Source organism: Martes martes, assembly GCF_963455335.1.
Source record: "Martes martes genome assembly, chromosome: 13".
Classification (NCBI taxonomy): Eukaryota; Metazoa; Chordata; class Mammalia; order Carnivora; family Mustelidae; genus Martes; species Martes martes.
This window is the reverse complement of record NC_137901.1, coordinates 85,512,510-85,528,521: the sequence shown is the minus strand read 5'-3', so window position 1 is coordinate 85,528,521 and position 16,012 is coordinate 85,512,510. Positions and strand designations below refer to the sequence as shown.

The window sequence follows — 16,012 nt, the reverse complement described above, 5'->3', positions numbered from 1 at the left end:
TGGTTTGAAGCAGGAGGTGGAAGGGAGTGCTTGCTGGGACTTTCTCTGGAGGTGCTATCCATTCACTTGCAAATACTTATCGAGCGCATGCTAATGCTGGGTATATTCTAGGCCCTAAGGATGCAGTGGTGGATGAGAATGATGAGGCTCCTGCTCTTGTGAAGCTGATAATTCTAGTCAGGGAATAAACCAGTTAACCTCAGATTGATCCTCTGAAGGTTAAATAGGAACCTGAGAGAGAGGGATTGAGGGCCGCTTCACATATGAGGTGATGATTTGGCACCTGAATGTCAAAGACACAGTCCTGTTACATGTGGGGAAGAGCATTCCTGGCAGAGGCGCGGGTGCAAATGCCCTGAGGCTGGTGAGAGCTTAGTGTTTGAGGGCCATGACAAAGGTGGCCATGACAGAGGAAACCCGGGAGAGGGGGTGGGGATGAGGATGGAGAGGCTGAGACCACGGTGGGGCCCTTGCAGCCTTGGAGGCCACTGCACAAAGAAATGAAAGGACTCAGGCGTTCCCTCAGAGACTTGATTTTTAAAAATTGGTGAGGACATGGAACAGCCCTGTCACCTCTGAGCGTAGGTACTGACGAAGGAAGGAAGGGCAGGACTGATTCAAAACTAAATAGACTGGGCCCAGGAATGCATGATTGATAGGTCACGTGTCCTTGCAGTATGGCGTGGGTGGGCATTCAAATGAGCCTATACATTTCGAGTGGGTACAGATGACAGTGGGAGGGGTATCAAGGAGGTGAGGGGACTGGGCACAAGCCCAGCCTGGAATCCAGAAGTCTCCTGGATGTGCACCGGGATGATGCTTTGTTGCACAAGGAGTGATTATCTGGGGTCTGGTTTGAAAACAGTTCAGAGCTCATTTTCTCCTCAGGTAGTTGCTATGGTTCAGTTCCAAGGACGTGTTGTAGCTTAGGACATGTTACTTTTCATTCCCTACTCCTCTTCCCTGCCTCAGGTTTTTATTCTTTTTTTTTTCCCCTCTTAAGATTTTATTTATTTATTTGACAGACAGAGATCACAAGTAGGCAGAGAAGCAGGCAGAAAGAGAGGAAGGGAAGCAGGCTCCCTGCCGAGCAGACAGCCAGATACGGGGCTTGATCTCAGGACCCTGGAATCATGACCTGAGCTGAAGGCAGAAGCTTTAACCCACTGAGCCACCCAGGCACCCCTCAGGTTTTTATTCTGACAGATGTTAAGCCTCTACAGAAAAGTTGGAAGAATAGTACAATGAGTACCTGTATACCTACCACCCAGATTCCACAGTTAATAATGTTTGTCGGATTTGCTTTATTTGTCTAGCCACCCACCCATCCATTTCTGTATTATTTGGCTGAACTATCAAAAATGTAAAGGAGCAGACAGACATCTTGATACTTCAACCCCTGAGTACTTCAGTTGTACATCTCACATAGGGACGTTCTCTTGTGCGATCACAATACCATTATTACATCTGAGAAAGTTAATACCAGTTCCCTAAGAGATCTAATGTGCCCTCCATGTTCAAATTTTTGAAACTTTTTTTTTTCCAGTTTGTTTGTAAATTTTAGAACTTATAAAATCTTCTTATGGAAACAATTTAGAAGCTACACAGCAAATGACATCACATATGTTAAATTTATCTATTTTTTTAAAGATTTTATTTATTTTTTGAGAGCGAGCGAGCATGAGCAGGGGGAGTGGCAGAGGGAGAGGGAGAAACAGACGCCCTGCTGAGCAGGGAGCCGGACTCGGAGATCATAACCTGAGCCGAAGCCAGACGCTTAACTGACTAAGCCACCGAGGCGCTCCTAGATAGGTTAACTTTAAAAAACTTATGTGAGAGGGTGCCTGAAAACAGACCTGTCTCAATAGGCTAGCTTCCTCCATGTCAACCAAGTGACCATGCTGGGGAGGAAGCACAGAAATTCATGAAACACCTCTTGACAGTTCAGTCTTTGATGACGAAGGTGGGATAGGCCAGAGCTGAAAGGACCAGTGCTCCTGTCCATGGAAACCTTCCCTTCTGTGCCGTTGCCTTTTGCTTCTAACCACAGCCTGAAGCCATGGCAGACCTGCCCTAACTTGGGTTTGCCCAACACTGCTTGATGAACCTGAAGACGGGACGGGGCCTGCTGAAATTAAATTCCTTTATCTGGTCTTCTTTTTATCTGAGGAGCCGGCTCTAGTCCCTCAGCCACCTTAGCCCTTGGAGAGCTTTGAAACAGTCCTTTTGGTTTCTTCTATAAGAAACTCCAATGTGAAAAAAACAAAACAAAACAAAAACTCCAGTTTGGTAGATGATTCTAGAACAACAGACAGCTCCGAAGTTATTCTCCACTTGATTTTAAAATTCACTGTATGCATTTCTCACTTCCTAAAAGATAGCTTCATGTTCCCAGTGATGTTTGTCCAAGAAGGACAAAATGAAAATAATTATTCAGCGTGACTCAGTAATTCTGCTCTTAGGTTTATACCTCCAAAACCTGAAAACAGATACCCACACAAGTACTTGAGACGGGAATGCTTGCACATAAATGTTCATAGCAGCACTTTTCACGGTAGCCAAAACGCGGAAACAGCCCAGATGTTCATTAGCTAATGAGTGATACACAAAATGTGGCACAGCCACACAGTGGAATAGTATTCAGCCATAGAAAGCAATGAAGTACTGATCGGTGATGCTACAGTATGCATGAACCTTGATGATATTGTGCTAAGTGAAAAAGCCAGTCACAAAAGTATAGTGTATGACTCCATATAGATGAAATGTCCAGAATAGGCAAATCCATAGAAAGAAAAATCAGATTAGTGCGCGCCGGGGGCCTGGAGGGAGGGGACTGACTGCTCATGGGCACAGGTTTTTGTTCTGTTTTGTTTTTGAGGGGGTGAAGATTTTCTGGAACTAGGTAGAGGCAATAGTCGCACGGCATCACGATTACTAAGTGCCACTGAATTGTAAATTTTTAAAATAGTTAATTTTATGTTAGGAAACTTTCACCTCAGTTTTGGGTTTTTTTTTTTTTTAAATTTTATTTATTTATTTGATAGACAGAGATCACAAGTAGGCAGAGAGGCAGGCAGAGAGAGAGGAAGGGAAGTAGTCTCCCCGCTGAGCAGAGAGCCCGATGTGGGGCTTGATCCCAGGACCCTGGGATCATGACCTGAGCCGAAGGCAGAGGCTTTAACCCACTGAGCCAACCAGGCGCCCCTCACCTCAGTTTTTTAAAATGGAAAGAACCAAACCAAACCAACAAGAAGAACAAAAGCCTGTGCAATTCCCTGGACACAGCTTATCTAATACTTGGTGGTTTGGAGCAGGGGTTCCCCGCACATACAGTGCTGGGAAGGAGCTGGCAGGGTGGGAGGCATTTGCATGTCGTGCATGAATGTGTCAAGAAAAGGCCCTGTTTAGGAATCGTGGGATGAGTTGGCCTTTGAGGTGCTGAAGAAATCTCCACCCCCACCCCACCCCCCTTCAAGTCTTGTTTTGGATTGGGAGTCACAGGGAACAGTCTGAGGCCCAGCTGACCACAGAGCATTGAGGAGTTGGAAGAATCTATAAGCGTTCTCCGTCTGTGGCCTGACACAGTCTGGCAATGTGGAGGATATGGGAGGGATTGTTGAAACATGTTTTTGTTTCTTGAATCAAAACTTTGCTAGGGTCCTGAAGACCTCTAGGGCTCCTTCTTTGTGCCTAAGTAAACAGATGTTGGGTTGTGTCCCCTTAAACCTGTTCTATGGCATCAGGTGGCTCAGAACCTGGGTGTGACTAAGGGAACGTAGTTTAGTATCAGTCCTATCCGTGGAATCTCCAAGGTATGAGTGGAGAGAAGAAAGGATCCCATGAGCCATCCCCGCCTGTCTCCTGTCTCCCTGCTTTGTTTTCCCTGGCCAGGGGGTCCTTGGCTGTTTTGAGGACTAAAAATACAGCTAGACCGGGGAGGACCTTGCAGGACCTCGACCAGCTTTGGCTCAGTGGATCGTGCCTTTCTCCAGCCCCAATACTAGTTTCTGTGCTGCTTGGTGTTCTATGGGTGATTGGGGAGGAGGAAGATGGATTTCCAATTTCCCAATGTAACAGTTGACCCCCCTTCTCTTCCCTGCAGTGTTTGAACTGGTCAACCAAGGGTGAGTATCCCGTTTGCCTGGCAGGTATGATGCCTGAAACTTCTCAAGCTGCAGACCTTCTCAAGGGAGGCGGTGCTTGGTTCTGCTGGTGAGAGAGGGTGAAGGCCAGTATGTCTGCTTTTGCTTTTTGACCTTCCAGGCCTGTGATGGAAGTGCCCACCCTCAAACCACTCTCCGAAGACCAGGCCCGTTTCTACTTCCAGGACCTGATCAAAGGCATAGAGTACCGTAAGCGGGGGCCTGTGGGAAGATTCTCACCCGGGGGTGGTTAGCATCCCAGCTAGCGGATGGCAAGTGGGAAAGTGGAATTTCCCTCCTGGAGTGCAAGCAGCAGGTGGGTGGGAAACAGAATTGCCTGAAATGCAGTCTTGGACAGCTGCAGAAAGCTATGTGCCCGATGAACAGAAACACTTCTTTCTGCCACAAAAAATAAGAGTCATATTGATAATGACTGTTTGCCTCAGGACTTTCTTTGTGTACCAGGCGCTGTTAGGAGCTATATTTGCATTGTCTCTTAGGATGGGGATCCTGTTTAGCTCCTGTTACCTTAGTTTTCTCATCTGTAAAATGGGAACCCTAGGATGGGGATCCTGTTTAGCTCCTGTTACCTTAGTTTTCTCATCTGTAAAATGGGAATAAAGTGTCTCTCACAAGGGTGGAAATCAGCTAGTACATATCAGTAGTTCTGACTGACAGGTGTCCTTTCTGCTTCTGGTTGTAAAACATTTTGTCTCTTCCCCTTGCCCATCGTTGGGAGATTTAAATGGGGAAAATGGGAACCACTTAACACAGGGCTAGGCCCCAGGTGGGGCACTCAACAAATGGAGCTGGTGCCCCTATTACTGGTATCATTGTCGTCACCACCACCAGCAAAGAAATGCAGTTGGGCCTTCCAGACCATAGGAAGAGAGACCATGTCCTCTCCCATAGGTTGACATCCAGGCAGGAAGGAGTTAATGAAGTCCCCAGTCCTACTTTGTGGTCCACACTTCCATTGGACCCGCTCCAGTCATTGTTGGTGTGGTGAACAGGTTGAGTGTTGGCATTAGTAAACGAAAATATGTTTGTCACAAGTCGTGAGGCTTCTAGCTGGAAGCCAGCCAGGCTCGACAAAAACGCTGCAGGGACCGTTATCCCCCATGACTTAGACTAGAGCAGGTGGTTACTAACTATTATTGTCAGTTGATGTTTCACTCCTTATTTTTGAAGATGGGGTAACTTCCTTAAACAAACTCCCCCCCCCGCCCCACCCTTATCTCTCAAAGCTGGGGGTATGTAGGTTTGGGAGGATAAGGCTGGGAAGGGCTTGGGGGCCGTGAAGGAGCACCGGGTCAATGTCTGTGTTTCTGGGCTCTGGGGGCTGCGCAGAGCTCCTCACATGGTTCTCCTGCCCCCCCTCTCCCATCTGGTGTCTACCCCACGCCCAGTACACTACCAGAAGATCATCCACCGGGACATCAAACCTTCCAACCTGCTCGTGGGAGAAGATGGCCACATCAAGATTGCCGACTTTGGTGTGAGCAACGAGTTCAAGGGCAGCGACGCGCTCCTTTCTAACACCGTGGGCACACCCGCCTTCATGGCGCCGGAGTCGCTCTCGGAGACCCGGAAGATCTTCTCTGGGAAGGTAGGTGTGGACCTGTCTGAGATGAGTTCTGCTTGTGTTCGGGTCCTTTCCCTTTAAGTGGCAAAAATCCCACCCAAACTGGCTTAAACAACGAATCCACTGGATCTTGTAAATGAAGAGTGGCTTCCGGTTTGGCTAGATACCTGGATTCACATAAGAATCCATCTCCATCTTTCAGCTGTTTTCTTGAATTGGTTTCCTGTCCAGGTGGGTGGGTACCCCCAGTTCCAGGCTCCTCCCTATCAGCTCACCTACCTCAGTAGAAAGAGCATTTTTCTTTCTGAGGAGCCTTCGGAAAAATCTCGGGATTGGCTGTGATTGGCTCAGCCCGGGTTATGTGCCTATCCTTGAGCCGACCATTGTGGCTGGCGGTGGGGAGTGGTGCTCTCATTGGTCAGGCCTGGGTCATGTGCCTATCCTTAAGCCAATCACTATGGTTGGTGGAAACGAAGCTCTTATTGGTCAGGCTTGGGTCATGTGCTCACCCAGAGGCCAGGAGCAGGATCCGGACTCAGAACTGGGTGGTTTCTCAGAGGAAAGCTGAAGGATTTGATTTGGCTTTTGGCTGCGCAGGAGCCGTAGGCAACCCTCGCTGCCTCTTGGCCCTTTACACGAAGCTCTTTCTCTTGTAGGCACTGGATGTCTGGGCCATGGGTGTGACGCTGTACTGCTTTGTGTTCGGCCAGGTAACGGGGTGGAGTGTCCTGTCTGCTGAGTGTCGCTGGGCAGCCCCGGTGGGTTAATAGTTACCCTTACGGGGAGACAGTACTTAGTCATTGAGTTTACCACCGTTAGACCTGAATGTGAAAAAAAGATGCTTGTCCAGATGTGCATACGTGTATAGAATAGTCCTGTCTGTGGGAAATGATCTGTTAACACGAAGAATTGACAGAAGCTCCAGAGGTTGTAAATAGTTGACGGATTTGGCGCAAGGATGACAGATGTGCTACCTCTCTCTCCACTCCGACTCCCCAGACAGACATCACAAGTCAGTAGCCACTGGCACCCTTTCTTCCTGAGCCCAGGGCTGCTTTGATGTCCCTCTCAGCCCAGTGTGTTCCCAGAAGCAGCTGTTGGGGGGGACAGAACTGGAATGGAAGTGAAAATCCATTTGGCATTATTGACTGAGGGAATGCGGTCTTGTCTCTTTGTCGTTGTTCTTTTGTTGTCGTCTTTTATTATTATGTTTAGGAACTCCGGTTTTTAATTCTGAAGTGAAGATTAAATTATGTGAGCAGTAAAAGCACAGATTTTTGGTTTTCATGAACTTGTGCTTTTATGGAGGAAAGCTTAAGAAACCAGTCTCGTGGTTTATAATGTCCTCCCCACCAATATTTGATGAAATTTTCAATCCTATAGCAAAGTTGAAATGACTACAGGAAACACCCACACAGCCACCAGCTGTTTCTGCCATAAGCATTTCACTGTATTGGCTTTATCACAAGTCCGTCCATTTTCAACCTGTCTTTATTTTTTTTACACATTCCAGAGTAAGTTGCTAACATCTCTGCACTTCCTTCCAGACGCTGCTTCAAAATGTAGTCATTAGCTAGAGCTCAGTATTTGTTTGTTGTTCTTTTTTTTTTTTTTTCCTTTTTGGGGTAAAATTGACATATAATGAAATATACAGATCTGAAGTGTACTGGTTAATGAGTTCTGTCAGATGGGTACACCTGTGTAATCCAAACTCTCAATTCAAGTTACTGCTCTTTTTTTTTTTTTAAAGATTTTATTTATTTATTTGACAGTCAGAGATCACAAGTAGGCAGAGAGGCAGACATAGAGAGAGGAAGGGAAGCAGGCTCCCTGGCGAGCAGAGAGCGAGATGCGGGGCTCGATCCCAGGACCCTGAGACCATGACCTGAGCCGAAGGCAGAGGCTTTAACCCACTGAGCCACCCAGGCACCCAAGTTACTGTTCTTTTTTTTTTTTTTTTAAAGATTTTATTTATTAGACAGAAAGATATCACAAGTAGGCAGAGAAGCAGGCAGAGAGAGGAGAGGAGGAAGCAGGCTCCCTGCTGAGCAGAGAGCCCGATGTGGGGCTCAATCCCAGGACCCTGAGACCATGACCTGAGCCGAAGGCAGTAACCCACTGAGCCACCCAGGCGCCCCTCAAGTTACTGCTCTTTTTTTTTTTAAAGATTTTATTTATTAGACAGAAAGATATCACAAGTAGGCAGAGAAGCAGGCAGAGAGAGGAGAGGAGGAAGCAGGCTCCCTGCTGAGCAGAGAGCCCGATGTGGGGCTCGATCCCAGGACCCTGGGATCATGACCTGAGCCGAAGGCAGAGGCTTTAACCCACTGAGCCGCCCAGGCGCCCCTCAAGTTACTGCTCTTAATGAAAGAATTTTCCCTGGACAGGAGAGGACCAGGTCACATTCTGTGACCCTTTCCCACATTCTGAGCCCCCCACATAAAAGTTCCTTTCCTGGCACCATACCTGAGTTCCTCCCAGGTCTGTTCCACCACCGAGAAGCACTGATTTGTCACCTGGGAAGTGGCATGTGAATGGGCTTCAGAGTCAAAATCCCAGCTTTATGCTTCCCAGGACATGTCACCTCTCTGAGCTTCTGTTTTTTTCTTTTCTGTAAAATGAGAAGAATATTTATGATTTCGTAAGGCTCTGAGAGGATCACCAGATATAATTCAAGCATTCATTAATTCAACAAGTATTTATCAAACCCCTGCTTTGCACCAGGGGTGTTCCTGGGCACTGGAGAAACGGCAGGAAGCAAGACCAGCAACAATCCCTGCCCTCTTAGAGCTGATGTTCCCCTGCTGGAGCTAAACAGTAAAGGAATACAAATGTAACATAACATCCAGATCGGTGCTCTGAGGAGAAATCACATGGCAGCAGGTGGGGGGTGGTCTGCTTTAGAAAGAGGCTCAGCACGGCCTCCCTGAGAAGGTGAGCTTCGATCAGATACCTGAGTGATGGGAGAAAACGAGCCATGCAGTTGTTGGTGGGAAGAACATTACAGGCAGAGGAAACAGCCAGTGAAGATTGGTCCTGAGAAACGTCAGTCCTGAGAAACGTGGAGCCCAGGTTAAGGCTCCACGAATCACTGCCGTTGCCCCTACATCTTAGGTATTGTTCTTAGTGTTATTACTGTTCACCCAGCCGGTGGGGCAGGAGGAGTCTTTGCTTTTGTATAAGTAGGTAAAGTAAAGCACAGCTGCAGAGGAAAGTCACAGTGTGGTTGGGAGGGGCTCTAGCCCTTCTAGAAGGACATCCCTGGTTCTTCTAGATTTGTGGGCATGGGAACTGCTCCCTCACTAGAGTGGGCTCCCGGGCATTTATTCCTCTGCTGTAACCCACGTGGAGTGATGCCAGCCTGGGCAGGACTGATGTGGCAGCCATCGATGGCCACTCTGTCCCCGACCTCTCTTTGTAGTGCCCGTTCATGGACGAGCGGATCATGTGTTTACACAGTAAGATCAAGAGTCAGGCTCTGGAATTTCCAGATCAGTGAGTATTGTCTTTCTGTCCCAACTCACCTTCCCCTCCAAGACCTTGGTGGTCATGTGTGTTTGTCCCACCCTTAATGTGTCTTCCACCCCCAGGCCTGATATAGCTGAGGACTTAAAGGACCTAATCACCCGCATGTTGGACAAGAACCCGGAATCAAGGATCGTGGTGCCAGAAATCAAGGTAACCTGAGGGCCGCCACTCTCCATGGGGTGTGCATCTGGGGCCAGGCCTGTGTCCTCTGCTTGGAATTGTTCGGCTCAACCCTGCCTCGGCCAGGCCCCACGCCTCTCTGTCCACAGCGCTGCGCCCTTCTTGGCACCGTTAATCCTCCCATGCCCTGGGCCTCTGGGCTGCTGAGGGCTGGTGGTGGTGGGAGTTGGGGAGGAGGATTTGGACTTGTGTTAACTGTGATTGTGGAAATGGGATCTGCTGCCCGTGGGGCAGCTGGTGCTCACTCCAATTGGCTTGGGCTGATGGCATTCACCCTCCCTGGACCAGACCAGACTGGGGTCTCTGTGTGCTCCACACCCTGGCTGCCAAGGTCCTAGATCCTTTCCTTGGCCCTACCCATCCCTTTGAGAAATCTCGGTGGGGGTGGGAGGAAATTAGTGAGCAGTTTGACACCGTGTCCCTGGCCTGCTGAATTCCATCCTTTTGCAGAAAGCACTGTTAGGAGAGAGCCCTGTGCATCCCCTACACCCTGACCAATGCCACAGGCACACATCTGACACTTTAAGAAATTGAGAGGTTTGCTTCAGGAGCTCCTAGGCATCTAGCTAACTAGGATTTGAGAAGGAGGAGGCCAGATGGCTACAGATAAGGACGGGGAAGATCCCCGCCCGGGTCCTCTCCTGACTGTGTCCTTCTAACTGGTATCATTGTGCCTCCCTAAGCCTCTCTTTTCCCTTCTGTGAAATGGGGAGGGTCTGCTTGCTCCGAGCAGAGCCTTCCAGGGGCATCAGGGGAAGTTGCTGAGGGGTGATGGGTGCTCCTTGGGCAACCATACAAGGCAGATGTCAAATTCTGGTCACTTCTGCCAAGACCTGGGCCAGATGGAGGATGCGGTCCGGCGCACATCCTGGCCTGGTGGCTCCCTCCCATTCTCTGTCTCTCCGTCTTTTCCACGTTTCCTTGCATCTCGCTCACCCCCACCCTCTGCCTGGCTTGCCAGCTCTCTTGCATGCCTGACCTCAGGCCGCCACCTCTGCCCTCGCGCATTCCCTCCCTGGCTCCGCTCACTGGCAGGGCCTTGGTATCGCCCTCTGGCCTCTGGGAGCCAGTCCCCTGCCCCTCACCCCTCCTGTCATTCGTTGAAGCTGCACCCCTGGGTCACGAGGCATGGGGCGGAGCCGTTGCCATCGGAGGACGAGAACTGCACGCTGGTCGAGGTGACCGAAGAGGAGGTCGAGAATTCGGTCAAACACATTCCCAGCCTGGCAACCGTGGTAAGGCGGGACGAACCACTGACCGAGAGCAGGGACAGCCTGAGGCGGGCCGGCAAGGACGGGCCGGGACACAGGCGGGCAGCTAAGAAGCAGATGCTGGGCCTGAGAGTCAGGGGATGGCTGGGTCTGTCCCTGACTCACAGCCTCCAGACTCTGGGCCTTAGTCACACATCAGGCCAGGAGGCCCCTGCATCTTGTAGTTTTAGTTCTGTCTACAGGCAGATTCTTTGGGACTATAGGGAGGGGTAACTCCTTTCCAAAGATTCTACTGCTCTTTCTGGAATTCCTGCTGTCAGAGTATGGCAGGGCGAGGAGAAGGACCAGGGCAGGTGCTAGGGGTGGGAGCTGGAGCCGAGGTCTCTAAGATGGAATTCCCACCTGGCTGGATCTTCGGTCTCCCGAGTGGAGACCGAGTCGGCTTAGCCTGCCTCACATCTGCCGTGTGGGCCGTTCCCAGGGTTAGGGGCAGGGGCTCCCAATTCATGTGCTTTTATGGCCTTGTGTTTGGGTCCTGACCTAGGAAAAAGGACCAGAATGCGGAGTCCTCAAGCTTAACCTTGGAGACTCTGGGAATCATTCACTTGCCAGTCCCCTACCCAGGAGGGCATCTGACTCCAGGAAGGAAACTAGGACTCTCAAGGGCCTGGGGTCCAGGCTGCAGTCCTGGGGGCAGAGTCCAGTTGGCCACCCCACCAAGGCCAGTGTGAAAGCCCTGGGGTGTGTTTGGCTACCGCTGGCTCCAGCAGGCAGGCAGGGCCCTTGGCTCTGGGAGGAACTGGTGAGACTTTCCACAAAGACAAAGTGTCTGGCCTCAGGTGACTGCCCCTTTAGGAGCCCAAGTGCTGGCTCCTTCTCTCCCAGCTTTGCACTTCTCCCTCCTGCTTCCCCACACACTTTTCTCTCTCCTTCTTCCAAAACCTGAGCCCCCGTGGTGGGGCATCCATTCACATCTTCCTCCTCCCGCCCCACCTGGGGCCTCTGCATGACCTTCACGTTAAAACTCACCCACACTCACTCAGTCTTTCTCATCCATGTCCTGCACCCACAGTGGGGGAGGCAGCTGGTGTCAGACCCAGGTGCCCACCACAGGTTATTCTGTTCTAGGCTCAGGATGTTCTTAGGAGAAGGTCTCTGATCCTAGAGGTCTGGGAGCAGGGATTCCAGGGATGAGTAAAACCAACACGGTGTGCCTGCCATCTTGGAGAGGCGGATGCTGGGCAAACAACCAACAAAACACAGGGGCTGCAAGGTGTATCCCTAAGGGGGGCCACGGAGCCCTAAGAGGGGGATGTGGCCAAGGTGATGGGTTGGAGAAGTCCTCCTGGAAGAAGTGAATATATACTGAGTGGACAGCAGGGTGTTACTGGCTGAGGTGGTATTGGGTAAAGGGTGTTTCTGGCAGAGGGGAGAGCAAACGTGGTGCTCCTCTGGTGGGAGGAAGCTTGGCCCACAAGAAGCTTCAAGAAAGCCAGGGCCACTGAGGCAGGGCAAGGAAGGTGGGGGGATGGTGACATGAATCTGGGCAGGAGGTGGGGCCAGACCACCCAAGACCTGAGGCCACAGCAGAGATTTAGATCTTGGTCCCAAGAGGGGCGGGGAGCACCTGCAGGGTTTAAATCGGGGGAGTAGCCCCATCAGAGTTGGCCTTGGAAAGACCCCACGTGGAAAATGGAATGTGGGCACCAGGGAGGAAATGGGGGCTGCTGCAGCCATCTGAGGGTGGGGGCTAAGGTGGGGAGGTCCAGGTCCACACACCCAATGTGTGCCAGGCACAAGGTTACAGAGATGCTCAAGGTACAGCCCAAGCCCTGTGGGGCTCCTGGCCTCGTAAGAAAGATGGAGGGGAAAAAAATCACCCTCCTTTGCTGTCACACGGTGACAGGCTCGTGCAGAGGAGGGCAGAGGATGAGCCTCTGGGTCCTGAGGGCTGGGAAAGTTGACAAGGCCACAGGGAGGGGCAGGACAGGTGGTCTTGTCAGGGACAGGGAGTGGGGTGGGGAGCGACACCTGCAGAGGCATAGAGGAGGAAAGGGCTGGTATGCCCCTGGAACCACAGACCACCGGCCTTGGCCAGGGAGGGACGGGGAGTGCCTTGCCAGGGGGTCTAAGTCAGTGTTTTTCTTTTTTTCTTTTTTAATGACATAGAACTTGTGTGTCGTAAAACAAACCATTTTAAAGTGAGCAGTACAGTGGCATTTATTAACATTTACAATATTGGGCAACCATCACCTCTGTGGTTCTGAAACATTTTCATCCCCCCCCCACCCCAAGAAACCCTGTACCCATTAACAGTCACTCTGTTCTTCCTCCCCCCCCAGCCTCTGGCAACCCCCGGTTGGTTTTCTGTCTCTGGATTTGCCACTCCTGGGCATTTCGTGTCAGTGGAGTATGTGGTTTCCTGTGTCTGATTTCTTTTACTCAGCATGGTGTTTCTGAGGTTCATCTGTGTTGGAGCGTGCTGTTCCTTTTCCTGGCTGAATAATATGCCATTGTACAGCTAGGCCACATTTCGTTTATCCATTTTTTTTTTTTTAAAGATTTTGTTTATTTATTTGACAGACAGAGATCACAAGTAGGCAGAGAGGCAGGCAGAGAGAGAGGAAGGGAAGCAGGCTCCCTGCTGAGCAGAGAGCCCGATGTGGGGCTCGATCCCAGGACCCTGGGATCATGACCTGAGCCGAAGGCAGAGGCTTTAACCCACTGAGCCACCCAGGCGCCCCCGTTTATCCATTTTTGAGATGATGGGTGTTTCCACCTTTTGAAACATCACTGTTTTTGTTTTGTTTTGTTTAAAGATTTTATGTATTTATGAGAGAGAGAGAGTGCACACAAGCGGCGGGAGGGGGCAAAGGGAGAAGCAGACTCCCTGCTGGGCTTGATCCCAGGACCCCAAGATCATGACCTGAGCTGGAGGTACACTTAACCGACTGAGCCACCCAGGCACTGCTGTTCATGTTTTTCTAAATACTTAGATTTCTTCTTAGTAGCAGACACATAAAGTAATTCAGGAGCGCTGTCAACATGGAAAATAGCTTGAAGAGGCACCATGCTCTGCTGGAGGGGGTGGGGGCCGGCTCCTCTCAGGCTGAGGTCTTTTCCTTGAAAATTCCTTCAGAGGATGCGGCCGCCAAAAGCATCACCAAAAATAACTCATTTACTCCTTTGCTCCAGAATCGCCCTTGGCCCTCTGGCCAGCGGCAGGATAAGTTCCAGAGTCCTGTGGGTGAAAGATTGTGTCCGAGAATGAGGGAGTCAGGTCTGGGGTTTGGAGAGGATGGGTCAGATCAGTAGGGGTGATGCAAAAGACTGGGGGGCAGAGGAGGGAGGCTGAGCAGGGACCATGGGATGGCATGAGGGAATGTACCTTTTCCCAAGGGATCAACCAGGCTGGGGACCCCATCTGTGTTAGAGTGGGTGGGGGGTCCCACGGGCAAGTTCCCACTACTGGCAATGGACCAGCCTGCCCCCAGTGCCTTTCATACTTGGATGGACCTTTGGGAACCCTCAGCCCCTTCTTCACACCACAGCAGCCTGTGGGCTGGCCGCCTGCAGTGTCCTGGGGTGTTTCCTCAGCTCCTTACACCCAGTCAGGTGTCTCCCATCCTCTACTAACATGCAGCCCCCTGAGAAGTAGGCAGCCTTGTGTGGCGTGACCACTGTAGCAGTCTGGCAGTTCTTAGAACGTTAAACGTGGTCATCACATGATCCAGGAATTCCACTCTGGGGTATAGACCCAAGAGAAATGAAAACAGTTTCTGTGGAAGACAGGTTTACACGCAAAAACATGTGCACAAATGTTCATAGCAGCATTATCCACAAGAGCCAAAAACCAGAAATGGCCCATGTGTCCCCCAGTGGAAGTATATCCATACAAAGGGACATCATTTGGCCCCGAAGAGGAAGGAGGCACCGACACCTGCTGCAGCCGTAGGAGCCTTGAGAATGTGGTGCTCAGCGTGGGAAGCCAGACACAAAAGGCCGTACACCGTGTGCTTCCATTTACGTGAAATGCGCAGAATAGATGAATCCACAGAAACAACACAGATCCGTGGTTGCCAGGGCCTGGGGGGAGGGGAAATGGGGTGTGCATATACGGGGTGTCTTTTTGGGGTAATGGGAAGTTCTGAAGTTAGATGGTGGTGATGTGAATATACTAGAAATCACTGAAGTGGACACTTTAAAATGGTGAGTGTTCTACTGTGGGACACTTATTTCAGCTTAAAGAGAAGTGCAGCCCCCGATTTTGGCCTGGAAAAGAACAGTTGGTTTCTTGTTGGAGTGGTCAGATAGTTTTCACCGAAAATAAAGGCCCAGATTTGAAGATAAGATAGGTTGGTGGGCCATGAAGCAGGTGTAGTGATGGCTTGTGTGTGACAAGTGCCAAGTTACTGGAGGGACAGTGTTGGCCTCTCCTGGAGCACAGGGTGTCTCCCCCCCCCCCCCGCCCCTACCGGGGCTCCGGTAGACTGAGACAAGATTAAGACAGCAGAATGTCAGAATGAACGGTTTTGGACATGGACTAGTCAGATGTGGTGATGGCTTTGTTGTGTCCTCAGCGGGAGGGATGCTGCCTGGGATCTCTCAAAGGCCTGTCGCCAGCCACAAGCCGTGGGAGCGGCAGGGAGGCTGGTAGAGAAAGGAAGAGGGAGATTGCTCTCGTAGAGTGGCGCAGGGGAGGTTGTTGCCTAGAGTCTGCCCCGGGTGGCCCAGCTTCCTCTTCTGTCCTTCAGATCCTGGTGAAGACCATGATACGGAAACGCTCCTTCGGGAATCCGTTTGAGGGCAGCCGGCGGGAGGAGCGCTCATTGTCGGCGCCTGGAAACCTGCTCACGTGAGTGGCCACCTGCCTTCCTCTGGGATGGGGAGCTAGGGGCTGAACACAGGGCAGCCCTGCCCAGTGCTCTCTGCCTGGGGCCCATCCCTGGAGCTGAAGCATCTGGAACGACTTAGACCAGGTCTCCCAGGCTCACACGGGGAAATCAAAGTAGCTGCCTAGGTTTTACCACCACCACCACCACCACCACCACCACCCTGCCCCAGCTGGGCTCAGCCCACCTTTTGTGGGTGGCTAACCCATGCTGCAGCCTTTCTCCGGGAGACTTGCACTTTAACTGAGGGACCTCTTGAGAGTCAGAATTTTTGTGGCCCAGAAGCATGCATGCTCCATGGTGGGATTATCAGCCCAGCGATGGGTGAGCAAGGCCTTTCTCACCCACGTGACCCTGTGTGTCACAGCAGGGGCACCCTGCTCAAAATCCCCCTGGCAACAGCTCTGAGAAGCTGGTGTTGGGGGTCTGAGTGCCTCTGGGGTGGGGGAAAGGCATCTCATAGATCCCAAGTGT

The 16,012-nt window shown here is 51.0% G+C and overlaps 1 protein-coding gene across 6 annotated transcripts in view; it reads left to right on the top strand.

Moving 5' to 3' along the window:
* The window catches only part of CAMKK2 (calcium/calmodulin dependent protein kinase kinase 2), a 47,131-nt gene that overhangs the window by 24,692 nt on the left and 6,427 nt on the right, over window positions 1-16,012 (top strand). For 5 of the 6 annotated variants that reach the window (XM_080821039.1, XM_080821038.1, XM_080821036.1 and 2 more), the window contains exons 8-15: window positions 4,103-4,124; window positions 4,264-4,352; window positions 5,552-5,751; window positions 6,384-6,437; window positions 9,149-9,222; window positions 9,318-9,405; window positions 10,542-10,670; window positions 15,401-15,501. In XM_080821039.1, the coding sequence (XP_080677165.1) occupies window positions 4,103-4,124; window positions 4,264-4,352; window positions 5,552-5,751; window positions 6,384-6,437; window positions 9,149-9,222; window positions 9,318-9,405; window positions 10,542-10,670; window positions 15,401-15,501 (757 nt within the window). The remainder of the gene's footprint in view (window positions 1-4,102; window positions 4,125-4,263; window positions 4,353-5,551; window positions 5,752-6,383; window positions 6,438-9,148; window positions 9,223-9,317; window positions 9,406-10,541; window positions 10,671-15,400; window positions 15,502-16,012) is intronic. The other variant, XM_080821040.1, reaches the window with a different exon arrangement.